Source organism: Sander vitreus, chromosome 21, assembly GCF_031162955.1.
Source record: "Sander vitreus isolate 19-12246 chromosome 21, sanVit1, whole genome shotgun sequence".
NCBI lineage: Eukaryota > Metazoa > Chordata > Actinopteri > Perciformes > Percidae > Sander > Sander vitreus.
Window position 1 is genome coordinate 21,758,174 of NC_135875.1, and position 13,520 is coordinate 21,771,693.

At 42.0% G+C, this 13,520-nt stretch overlaps 1 protein-coding gene across 4 annotated transcripts in view; it reads right to left on the reverse strand.

The window, feature by feature from the left end:
* ogfod3 (2-oxoglutarate and iron dependent oxygenase domain containing 3) overlaps positions 1–13,520 on the reverse strand; it is a 34,139-nt gene that overhangs the window by 20,414 nt on the left and 205 nt on the right. For 3 of the 4 annotated variants that reach the window (XM_078279097.1, XM_078279096.1, XM_078279101.1), the window contains exons 1-7: positions 13,279–13,364; positions 9,374–9,600; positions 6,874–6,949; positions 6,466–6,508; positions 4,271–4,335; positions 3,539–3,595; positions 186–339 (exon numbers count right to left, since the gene is read on the reverse strand). In XM_078279097.1, coding sequence (XP_078135223.1) covers positions 186–339; positions 3,539–3,595; positions 4,271–4,335; positions 6,466–6,508; positions 6,874–6,949; positions 9,374–9,600; positions 13,279–13,346 — 690 coding nt within the window. In that variant the 5' untranslated portion in view covers positions 13,347–13,364. Of the gene's footprint in view, positions 1–185; positions 340–3,538; positions 3,596–4,270; positions 4,336–6,465; positions 6,509–6,873; positions 6,950–9,373; positions 9,601–13,278; positions 13,365–13,520 lie in introns of those variants that run through there. The other variant, XM_078279100.1, reaches the window with a different exon arrangement.

Here is a 13,520-nt window from a genome sequence, read left to right on the forward strand (position 1 = left end):
ACCATGTCCTTAGGGATTTGTTGTTTCCAGTACCAATTCTAAAACTTAGACTCAGGCACACATCAAGCCAATACATTATATGTTTGATGAAGTAAAGACTAGCCCCTGTGGAACCCAAATGTACCAGATCGGTTAGCCAAGGTCAAAAGTTATCCGAGGTAGGAGGACTCTGTTTTGTGCGTTACCTTATCTATGTGCGGGTGCCAGTACTCGTCGTGTTGGGTCTTGGCTGTTGTGCTGTTGATTCTGGAGAAGAAGGTGGGCTTGGTGAGGTACATCAGAGTCGGGTCCAAACCAAACGTCTCAGCAATAACTGCCTGGATTCGCCCTCGGACATTTCTGACAGTGAAAAACAGACCAACATGTCAGAATGAAATATCTGACTTAATTACTGTAGGAAGTATGATTTATGACCGCGATGCAGTGAACAACACTCGTCAAGAGGAGGTCTCAACTTCAGCAGCTGAGCGTTTGTTAAGACCGATATCGATATAAACACTTTAGGACTTCAGTGGCTATCAGCAAATAAATTGTGGCAACACTCAATTCATTTTCATTTGGGTTCTCACAGCGAAAACACACTGGGCGCGTAACCGTCGCTATTTTTATTTCGGCGCCAATGTTATCCAATCTGTCCAGTTGCGGATCTAGAAAATTTTACATGGGGTGGCAAAGGGGTAGCCAGAGATCTTGGCAGGGTGGCAGGGGACGACGGTACATGGGAACCCCCATATGTAAACGCACTGCTATGCCCTGCAACACCCTGCTATGCCCTGAACTGCTTCAACTATTATTTCTAGTCATAGTTCCATTATCTTTATTGTTACTATAATTGCCACCGTTCATCATACCAACTGCTATAATTATTATGAATCATAATTCTCTATATCTGTATCCGTCTCTGTGTACCAACCGGCAGCGGCAGATGGCTGCCCACCAAGAGCCTGGGTCTGTCTGAAGTTTTTCCTCGCCACTGTTGCACCAAATGCTTGCTCTTGGGGAATTGTTGGGTCTTTGTAAATTATAGAGTGTGGTCTAGACCTACTCTATCTGTAAAGTGTCTTGGGAAGCCTTGTTACGATTTGATACTATGAATAAAATAGAATTTAGCTGAAATTGAATTAAATGGCTTGATCGTATTTACTGATACAGACAAATAGAACAGAATGTGTCTTATTTTATCAGTAATTATGATCAAACAAAAAGGTCAAACAAATGCTATGAGAAACTGTAAAACATCATTAGATAATCCATGTATATTTATAAATCTTTACAAATCTTTAAGGACACCAATTTCCTTTGTGAATGAATAATGTATCGTAAATAAATAAATGTTCTTCCTTAAAATTCAGGGGGCATAAGTGAGTACACCCCTGTGTTAATTTCCCATAGAAGCAGGCAGATTTTCATTTTTAAAGGCCAGTTATTTCATGGATCCAGGATACTATGCATCCTGATAATGTTCCCTTGGCCTTTGGAATTAAAATAGCCCCACATCATCACATACCACACCATACCTAGAGATTGGCATGGGGTACTTTCCATAAGATCATCTCTCATGCAAACCAAACCAGCTATTAGGCTAACTGAAATAAAACCATGCCAATCTCTAGGTATGGTGAAGGGTATGTGATGATGTCGGGGGGCTATTTTAATTCTAAAGGCCAAGGGAACTTTATCAGGATGCATAGTATCCTGGATCCATGAAATAACTGGCCTTTAAAAATAAAAATCTGCCTGCCTCTATGGGAATTTAACATAGGGGTGTGTATACTTATGCCCCCTGAATTTTAAGGACAAACATTTATTTATTGACGATACATTATTCATTCACAAAGGAAATTGGTGTCCTTAAAGGTTGGATTTTTCCTAATATTTTTAATTAAGGCATTAAGATCAATTTCCAAAAGATGATTTATTTTTTATTTTTTTTAATTCCTCTTTTTAGTCAACTTTAGCATGGGTTCATAAACTTATGAGCAGCACTGTAACATATACAACCGAATGGAAATAGCCAAAAACAAATGCTATGCTACTGGACTGCAATTTCTATGGAAGGAGAATATAAACACACCATATGGCCATATGGCCTCATCTTCATCTGCCTCCTCCTGATCAATCTCTGCCTCTGTCCCTCTCTCTGAATCTGCAGCCCCCTCTTCATCCCTCACAGTCAATTTTTCATTTCCCTTTTCTCTTTCACTTATTTCTGCATCTCCTTCTGTGGTCTTCTCCTGCTCTGACCCGCCTGGTCTCTCCAGTTTATTGCCTTCTCCTTCTTCATTTCCCTCCTTCTCTTCCTCCTGTGCACTACTCAGAATTTTCTTGGCTGGCAATATCCCCACTTTTAGGCTTCAGCTAATATCTCCAGCTACTCTGGCCTGCAAAAGTCAAGATGTGAAAAGCTCTGGTTATCCTACATTACACTGTAGGGCCCTGTGGCTAATAAGTAGCCTTTTTACATGCACACAACAGTTATGTTTAGACTAGCCTTCTTAATCCCATTGTATTTGTTATTTTCCCAGTTTGACAGTAAAGGATGTCACCTGGTTTAATTTCTGCAGCCTTTTTGCCATGATATTGGATTTTATAGTACTCCTTAACTAATCACATACAAATGATCGGTCTCAGCAAGCACTGTGTAACGCCGCCGACCGAAACGGCGACCCTGTGTAAACGTTATGAATTCAAACATGCCAGTTTGTAATATTTGGTGTTATGCGGTTCTTGTCTTTACTAAAATCAAAACTAATAAAAGGGCAGAATGCTCTTACAAGTCACGAGGGAGTGATTTGACTTTTGGCTAACGTAATAGCTGTCTCCCCCCTTGCCCCCCTGTAGATCCGCCCCTGAATCTGTCCCGTTTATACCGGGCGCGTCGGCCCGCGCGCTGCAGCGACTGTTTCGGCGTCTCCTCTATTTCTTGCGTGAGATGCGAGCGTATGTGTCAAGCCAGGCAGGTGATCACATCCAGGAATCTTGGCTGACTTCTCACAGCAAGACACGCGATCAGGCACACAGAGAGAGAGAGAGAGAGCGACAGACGGACAGAGAGACACACAGACTCTCTTTCTATGAGAGAGAAAGAAAGAGAAAGAGAGAGAGAGAAAGAACAAAAGAAAGAGAGAGAGAAAAAGAAAGAGAGAGAGAGAGAGAGAGAGCTGAGAGGAGAAGAATCGCTTTGTGACTGGCGCGGAGAAATAAGCACCCAGTATGAATGGCCAGGCGCTGGATCAGGTACGTATCTAGGCTACGCAGGCTATATACTTACGCCTCCGGTGTGTTTTTTCACTGTTATGATGTATTTTGCTTATATTCAACAATCCAAGAGGTGTGCAAACATGATGGGCATATATATTTTATTTTTTATTTATTTTTTATTTTATTTTTTTCTTATATCGATTACATGCTACCAAAGGCATTATAATAAGGAGTTATGTTTGGTATTGTTGTTTAAAAAGTATTATCATTAGAGTTGATGCCACAATTTTGGAGCAATAAATGCATGTCTGATTTTTTATTAGGGTTCCTTAGTCACCTGTAAAGCTGGAAATCCTCTTGTGTGAACACATCGCTGACCTGATCTCCGAAATACCTGCAGCCACATCCCGCCGCACATTTCCGGGCAGACAGTTCCGGACGCAGACAAAGCCAATCAGAGACACATGGGCACACAGACACAAACACGAGCACAGACACATCACAGGGGGGAGAAGAGAGAGCAGAGGAGATGGGATCTGTTATATAAATTAACGTTTCACAACACGCCACAGTGCACCATTACCCAGATGGGTGTGCCACCCAGCCATCCAAACACAGCAGACAGTAAACGTCTGGCTGCTTCACATGAGCAAGTCCCCAATGAGGGGTGAAGGGCGGGAAACAGGGTGAGAGTGCTACCGTCATCGCTTCCGGATTAAAATCTGCCAAATGGTCCCGGAGGATCCGGTGTCAGCCACCTGCCCAGTGGGACGGAGGAGAGATTTTTTGGGGGAGGGGGGGGGGCTAAGTGAGGGAGGGTTAGGGTTAGTATAAGGGTTAAGCAGATGATCCAAATAAAACTGGGTTCTGCTGACAGTGATGAATGAGCGTTCGTACGGATCACTGGATCTGGAGAAGACAGTGCTCAAGGACCGGCATCAGTAAGATTGATGACTAACTGCATATTTTGGTGAAGATATTTCTGCAAATGTTAAGATATTACGCCGGATGTCATTCCTGCAGTCTTAAAAATAGTGTAGGAACACAGAGACAACATGTACTTTCTCACCTGTAGATGTTGACAAACTGTTTACCCATGGACAGCGCTCCAGAGTGCAGGTCCAGTATGGAAGCCTGCAGGGGTCAAAATGAAAATGCTAAATCACAAATCAGTTGCACAAATACATGCCGGCTGTTTAAAGTGCACGGCACAGTCATTGTTTTCCAAAGTTTAGCGCTGTTCCCTCTGTGGCCTTTTTGTGGCGTTCTCGCTCTGCCCTTTACTTGTTATTTCTTGTCAACTCCTTTGGGACACTGCTCTGTTTTCCACAAGTTAAAAAATAAGTTGTTTTCTCTGAAGCCCCCCCCCCTCTGTTGCTTCCCCTCCCTTCAAGTGTCTTAACACTCCATAAACAGTTCCTCTATTGGCTGAGGGCCTGGCCTGCTGGGAACAGAGAGCAGGGGGTAGGGCATGCCTGGGACATCCAGACGTATATGACTCCACGTTGTATCTGCCAGAGCGACTCAGCAAGCTGCAGCTCTGCTTATAGTGCCAGCCTGCCCTCTAGTGTCAAGAGAGGTTCATTACAGCAGTGAGGAGTATGGAGCATACTGCACTTGGCTAAAATGTGGGCAAATATGAGCTGTCTAGGCTGATACGGGTGGAAATATTTGACTCACGTTTGTTGTTGGTGTGTACTATACAGGTGGCCAATCATAGCTGGTAGTTCTGACAATAACTTGATGCTATTTTTTTACGTCGAGAATGTGACCCGTTCGTGGGAACGAAAAACACTTTTTGCACACAATACTTTGTGTTTGAAGAATTGTACCAGTGATGTTGTATGCTGCAGTCGGTAAACGACAAATTGTGTAAGAGCAAAAAATGTGTAGTGACACGCCTGTCACTACATCACTGGTGTGTGTGTGTGTGTGTGTGTGTGTGTGTGTGAGCTGCAAAGATTAATCGAGCTGTCAACTATTAAATTATTTCCGAACTATTTTAGTAAATGATTAATCGGTTTGAGTGCTTCTTTAAAAAGGACAATTCCGGCGCAAAGTGAACCTAGGGGTTAATAACATATGTGTACCGAGTCGACCGTTCTCTGGGATCTGTTTTCATGCTAATCGAATGTGTCTCTAGCTTGAAACAAGCTACCGCAAATGGGTAGCTTTCGGGGCAGATGGTAAATCGCTATTTCTATACCACTAGCAAGGCTCCAAATAGCACCACACTTCCACGGTAGCATAGCGAGGGGCCCTACATGTAAACCGAAGCATTGAGGACTTTGTAAGTGTACAGACAGTTTATTAAAAAGATAGATTATTAAGACAGTAGCGTTCATGTTTACATGCGGGCGCCATCTTGGAAAACAGTCATGACCAGTCGAACGGCGAACGCCGCGCGACCAGTAACCAGTAACGTAGCTCAAACACGGTGTTCGTGAGTCGACGATGCGGCGCCCGGAATTGTCCTTTAAGAAGGAAAAGTTTTTGAAAACACGGATCGACATTTTTCATCATGGTGTGAGATGTTATAGACCAAACAGCTAATTGATTAATGGTGAAAATAGTCAACAGATTAAAATCGACAATGAAAATAATCGTTGCGGCCCTAGTGTGCAGGTGTGTGTGTGTACGTCACTGGGGCTAGCATGCGTACCTGTCGATCATCCGTTTCAGTTGTGTTTGTAATAAACAAAAAAAGATCGCAGTTAAGGACTCGTGCTCTTTGTTTGGACATGGTTGGACAGACCTCCCTGCATTAGCGCTCTCAGCAGCTAATTGTTGTTTATTGAGAGTCGCTACAACAGATTACTAACCGTACTTGTGTATGGTGATCACTTAATTTTACTCTCCTTTTAAAAGGATAAATCTGGCGGTATTCTATATTCCTGCTAACGGTACTTGCTGCTAACTGTAATGCTAACTAGAGTCACGTGCAGTGATGCTTCCGTTGCCTGTAACATACGTTTCGGAGCACCGGTCTGCAGCGCAGGCATTTAAGTGGCACCGAAGTGAGGCACCGAAATCTGCGTTGTCATTCGGTCTGGTAGGTACCGCTCGTTTAGTCACAGGTGCCATATTGACACAGGGTTTCCGTACCCAACCCTGCATCACGTACACAATATCAGATGTAGCCTAATTTGATTTCTTTCTGAGTAATTGCTTGACCATTCAGGCAAGCAAACACAAAATCAGGGATGAATCCATCCCCGCCTTCCTGTGAAATTATTCCAACAATGATACTGGCGATATACTCACTCCTCCCTCTGACCCAGCCAGCGCCAGCCCTCTCTCCGCCAGCCTGTGGGTCAGAGACAGAAAGCATTCAGAATGATCCAGCTGCAGGGGCGGGGCTAGAAGGGGGAAATATGATTATCCCCTCCCCTGGAATATGATTTCCCCCCTCCCCTGTGTTTTATTTAGCAGAAATACATTGTTTTTCTATCCTATCCAATATTTCCAAGCAGATTTTCAATGCAGTATTCTGATAAAATGACCCCCCCCCCGACTGATTATTGGTCCCCCCTCTGTGCTGTACTTAGAAAATCCCGGAATCGCCCCTGTCCAGCTGCACTACAAAGATAGAAGTATGTGAATGGAGAAACCACTAGGGAAGAAGGGGAGAAAGAAAAAGAGACACGCTGCACTTTGTAGGACAGTGTTTACCTCCTGAGAACCTGGGCTTCCTCCCTCGTCACCACGCCGTCTGTGACTGCACGGCCACACTTCACAGGGGTGCATCCTGGGAGAGAGACATGAGAGAGGATTTGGAAAATAATAGTGGAATGCGTTTTTGGTTTTGGCGGCTTTGGGCTCTATAGCAGAGAAACAAAGTGCAACGTAGGGAGTTTATTGGAGTTCTGCTCATTAATGCCACAAAAATGAAGGGCTTCCCTCCAGCCTCTTGGCAATTATGATTTACAGCTCAAAGATTGAGGCTCCCGCTGTGTTTTCTTTAGTCTCTAAACTAACTCTTAACAGCCAACATGTTTAATAAGACATTTCCAATTTGTTCTCCTTTTTTACTCTCATTTGTGTTTCAATGATTTTGAAGTGTCTGGGGAATCAAGTGTACTTTGGTTGTAGTAAGATAATAAAGAAGTAAAAGTCATGACAGAAATCAAGATCAAGCCTGCAACATTTCCGTAACTATTTTCGTAATCGAGTATTCTAGCAATTATTCCATCGATGAATCGGATAAGAAATACTTTTGATTACAATGCTACACAGCTCTGTTACACTTATGCTAGTAGATCGTTGATCAGCTGTTTCTCCGTGAAGAGAGAGAGAGAGAGAGAGAGAGAGAGAGAGAGAGAGAGAGAAAATGGTGCGCAACAGTCAGCCGTTTCTCCGAAGGGATAGTCAACAAGTCGGCTCTTTAGATCAGTGACTGTGGTCACTGCTATGTATTTTCTTGTCTTTGATTTTGCTAGTTGTTGTGTTTGGTGTAGTTTCATCGTCCATACGACTCTGTGATTTACTTTTGTCGGGTCCGCTTCGTGGAATGGATGATTAAGTTAGACTCAATGTTTTCTGTTGAGATGCTGAAGCATTGACGTCGTGCTGTTATTGTGGTAAGCTAGTTCGGTTTTGCAGTAGACGCACTGTACAGAGTTCTCGTTTTAATTACGTTTGAACGGATTCCAAACTTTGGACACTTTCTGTCGTTTCCTCCAGCCTGTCTCTTCTCTTAGCCCCCCACTATTTACTGGCTCTGGCATGTGTCGCCAGCAGACTGAGCAGCGTCTGGTGTGCGACAATAATAATGATCCGTGTGGAAACACCGTCCGTCAGCAATACAACGTTGGTAACATTGATTTAACGAAGCATCGAGGATTTTTTGTAAATTGGATTATTCGAGCTATTCGAGGAATCGTTTCAGCGCTATCCGTAACCCTTCCAACACATACAAGTCTGAAACAAAACCAAATACTCTTGAATTAACATAAAGACTACAACAGCAATTTCCGGGGCAATTTACCCTAAGGACTAGGCTTAATTTAAACCCTTATTCATATTGAGAGAATATGTTTTACAACCATATCCACAAATCTATATAAGCTATAATTCTAAATATCTTTCTACAATAAATGTTCATACAGAACAAACATGACTGGACAAAAACTAGAAAAAGAAGTAAGTGACTTCAATACACACTGTAAGCATATCTGTAAAACAATATAGCCTATTATTCATGTTTTTTTTTCTCACTCCCAAGCTCCAAGATGCGTGACGGCACCAAAATAAAAAGATTAAGAAGCTTTGTGGCATTCCAACACATTCTCACTCCCATCTCGAAAAAATACGGACGTTTGGTCAGGTGCCATTGTCGTCGTTATTGACGCTAAAAGTCTCCTTTAGAGTCCGCTGCACGGTGTGGGAGGATCTCCCTGCCTCCCCCCCGCCTCTCCACGTTGCATGGGGCATATTCACGGGGAGAGCAGCGGAGGAAAAGCCCCTTTCCTTATGGCTGTGTATTTGTGTTACTACATTATCTGGGTCACAAAACAGTGATATAAACAAAAGATGTATCCTGGGATTTATTCCAGACTTTATTTTGTTTGAAAAAGAAATGCATGAATACATTTTTTTAAAGTTGACTGAAAGAGACAATGAAATTGTTGTATTATATCAATTGTATTTCTGAGACAATTAATTGGACAGTAAAAAAAGTTTTGTTAGTTGAAAGTAGGGCGATATGGAGAAAATCAGATATCACGATATTCTTGACCAAATACCTTGACATCGATATTGCGGCGATATTCTAGGGTTGACAATTGGTGCTTTAACGAAATATCTTCACACTTAGATTTTAGATAAATAATCATCAGTAACGTGGACATAATGTCTAAGTGGGGAAAAGGCAAATAACAGAACAGCTAGAACAGTCTGGTGAGTTCAGAAAAGTACATCACTTTACTGTAATGCAGCCTTTAAAAGCAGTAAAAGACAACACTTAAGCCATATTACGATATCTTTTTTTAATTTATTTTTATTTTATTTTTATGATTTATATTTCAGAAGAATACTGAAAGCCCTACACTGGAGCATGGTATTCATCAAGTAGGCTTGGCTTTATTCCGTCCCAGTATGTGTTTACACAGCAGAGAGGTGTGAGCCAATCAACAGTCTGACACAGTACAATGCAAGAGGACCAGAGCGTCACCTGGATAGCGTTTGTAGTTCTCGTAGTCTTCCGAGCACTGGACGGTGTAGACTCTGGGCTGGGGAGACACCAGCTCACCCTGGCGGACTAGTGTTTCTGTGACGTCACTGTCCAGAGAGGTTACGTACAGCCACATGGCCGCCCCGCACACAGACAGAACCACCAGCAGCAAGGCCACAAGCCATCGGGACCCCCTCCATGCAGATCCCTGCCGCAGTGCATTACCTCTGACCAAGACAGAAACAAAGCTCCACATGAATCTATTTTTTCAGCATTTTTTTACATGTATTATCTATTCATTTAGTTCAGACCCTCTTGCCAGACCTTCCTCCACAGCGCTGCGGAGGGTCTGGCGAGTCCCCACAGCATTCTGGGATGGGAGGACTGTGGTTAACTTCTCCTCAGATCTCTGCAGGGTAAATCCAGACAGCTGGCTAGACTATCTGTCCAATCTGAGTTTTCTGTCGCACAACTAAAAACAACTTTTGAACGTACACATGTTCCACCAAAACAAGTTCCTTCCCGAGGCTATTTTGCAGAGGCACCGTTGCTCCGTGTGGCGCTTAGCCACATGACGATTGTGATTGGTTTAAAGAAATGCCAATAAACCAGAGCACGTTTCTTCCTCCTCCGCAGCACGGTGGAGGAAGGTCTGGCAATGCGAGACTGAAGAGCAGTTAACCATAGTCCTCAGAAATGGAGTTTAGAATGCCAACACAAAGAAAGCGGAAGGTGACGGACATCCGTGTGACAAAGAGGCACATCAGGAGGAATTTCCAGCAGTACCTGAACAATCCTGGAAGTGGAACATTGTCGATATAGAATATCTATTTGTTAATTTAACTTTAGCATTTATTTTGTTGTATAGGACAATGTGAGATGTGTTTGAGTGATCTGATATTAATAAAATCCCCAAATCGATCTATTAATATGTTAATTATGTAATACATATTATATAATGTTTGTCCTGTTACGTGAAAACTACTTAAACTTTAGGGGGGTCAATTCTTAACGTAAGCATAAACCTGGTGCTTTATAAAACATTTGAGGTTTGCTTCTTGCTTGTACAAGTTACAGCATAAGTTCTCGGAGAATCTCTTTTATATCCAGGCAAAATTGGTATTGTAACAAAAATGTCCCTAACAGGGTGGGAAATTAGCACCGGCCACCAGCCAATGGCGGGTACTTTTTCAAAGTGGCGGGTGACTTTGCCTCGTATACCAGCCACAGTGGCGGCTGGATTGTAAAACATTCCTCGTAACGGATTGGACAGCTTCTGTCAAAGAATGCTGTTGCTAAGAAACAATTCACAATGCTTATAGGAGTCGCGTTACGTTACTGCTAATGAATGCCCAACATTTCCGGATTCTGCTGCTTCATAATAAAAACATTTCAATACCAAAATAACGGAGGACTTTTATTGCGAAGAACTTATAGGAAATGAAACAGCAGGGGCTTTGACCACGCATATTTCCGTCAACTCCAGACTTTTGTCAAGTAGTTTTCAGCGCTAGTCCGTGACACCATGTAGCTGAGCTGAGGTACAGACGGAAAAAAAAAATACGATCGGTTAAAAAACGTGGCGACATCTCCCCGGTGTTAAGAGGCCCGCTGCGGAGTCAGCATTAGCTATGAATGTACAAACTGTTGAGGGCGAAGTAAAGAAAAAGAGAAGGTAGCCTACTTTTCGAACAAGTGGCGCATTGACAAAACGTACAGCGAAAGACCGTGCAAAACATTTCAGACCGTCCTGCCAACCTGTATTAAACATCAATGTAACGATTTTTCAGTCGCTGAAAGCTGCTGCTGTTTTAATCCTGTCGGCTCTCTGCTGCTCAGTTCCACACACACCCAGACCCATACCCCCACCCCCACCCCCACACACGGTGGATGCAGGAAAAAACAGATGAGACGTACAGGATTACCTAAATTGAGGACAGCTACGCTCGTTATTGTAAGTGCAATGATAAGTTAAAGTCCAATAAGTGCTTTATCAAACCGTATGAATGTGTGTCCCAGGCCGGGATAGGAAATTAACTAACAATGTAAATATCAACAAGCCACTGACACATATGTTCAAATTTGATTCATTCAATAAATTATTATTTTTTGTTTTAAATCCACCAGCCATTTTCATATTATAACAACGTTTGCAGCATCCTGAGCCTTTTTGGTAAGGTTACTAGGAAATCTCAGCCCAGAGTAGTTTTATTCTCCCCAAAATAAGTTTCCTTTTTATTTTTAAAAGAACTATACACACTGTCTCCCGCAACTTCACTGCAACAAAAACACAAAAGACATCGCAACTTTTATCCGCAAAATCATTTAGTTCAGACCCTCTTGCCAGACCTTCCTCCACAGCGCTGCGAAGGAGGGTCTGGCGAGTCCCCACAGCATTCTGGGATGGGAGAAAAACGTGTTCTGGTTTATTGGCGTTTCTTTAAACCAATCACAATGGTCTTGGGTGGTGTTAAGTGCCGGACACAATGACGGTGCCTCTGCAAAACAGCTTCGGTAAGGAACTTGTTTTTGTGGAACGTGTGTACGTTCAAAAGTTGTTTAAGTCGTGCAACAGAATTTTTTTTTTTTTTACAAAAGCTCCCGCAAAATCAGGCATTTTGGGCCGCAACAATCTCAAAACAAGGCCGCGAAATCCTGGAGGGACTGATTAATGCGATGTTACTGAGAGATGAGTCAATATTTTTTTTGTACATTAAATTACTGTAGAATATGACCAAACACAATTTTACCCTGGTCTCGCAGGCTTTTTTTCACATCACTTTTTATTTGCCTATATTAATAAAAATATGTATTAATAATAAAAAATAATGTATTGAAGCGATTCAAAATATGCTAGTGCGCTTTCTTTGATAAATTTGAATTCCGGAAAAAAGTGGCTGGTAAAAAATATAAGTGGCTGGTAAAATTGGGCAAAAAAGTTAATTTCCCACCCTGGTCCCTAACCTAACTGATAGGGGTGGGGGAGAAATAAATAAAAATAAAAAAAAATCGAAAATCGTCGATTCATCAACACTTTTTTAAATTGATTCTTTTCCCCGGAATCGACATTTTTTATTAAATATTCTCTGTTACGGTATTGTGACGGCGACTACATCATATCCGTTTCCAGCAAAACAGACCAAAAGCAGGAAATGCAGAAGGTCCGTTATATGTATTTCTTTATAAATGAAATAAACGTCAGACTGACATATGATGTGCATTCTTTTTAGAAAACAATTAGTTTTTAGAAATGTCTCATGATAGGCTATACTGTCTTTAGAAGGGCATTATTCCACTTTTGTTTTCGTTAAAGAAGGAAAAGAAAATCGCAATACTTCTAGAATCACAAATGCTTAAAGTGCTCATATTATGCTCATTTTCAGGTTCATAATTGTATTTAGAGGTTATATCAGAATAGGTTTACATGGTTTAATTAAAAAAAAAATTTAAAAAAAAATATATATATTTTTGTTGTACTATACATTGCTGCAGCTCCTCTTTTCACCCTGTGTGTTGAGCTCTCTGTTTTAGCTACATCGTCCCAGCACTACTATTGATATTGAATCGGAAATGTAATCGAATTGGGACCTTGTGAATCAGATTCGAATCGATTCTGAAAATGATTGGCGATACCCAGCCATGTGAGATATAAGCAGCAGTGATAAAGTGGTAAATAAAAGTTAGGCAAACTAGCAACTCCAAGTCATTATCACAAACAAAAACACTTAAAGCATTAGCATGTAACGTTATACGTTTTCTTCTCTCTGAAGACTAGGCTACATTTGCAAGTATAGCTAATCATAGTAGCGTATTAGTTTGACACTTTCTATCAAGATATGAGCTATGACTGGTGACAGTGACTGGCGCATGCAGGACACTATATATGCATCGTTTCACTCGCTTACCTTTTAATTTTCTTCTCTATCTCTGTAGCATTGGAACCCTGTGCATTTCTCATTCGCAGTAGCGCCATTTTTACCCGAAACGTCTGCTACTATAGCATTTACAGAATACTGTCATACACGGTTATTCTTGCCTTGACTAACCATATCGTACCACCACCTTTTAATCCCTCTCTCCACTTCCTGGTGGACGCGTATCCGCCAAACTACTGGCTCTCCGGAAAAGAAAGCAACCTTTTTATTGG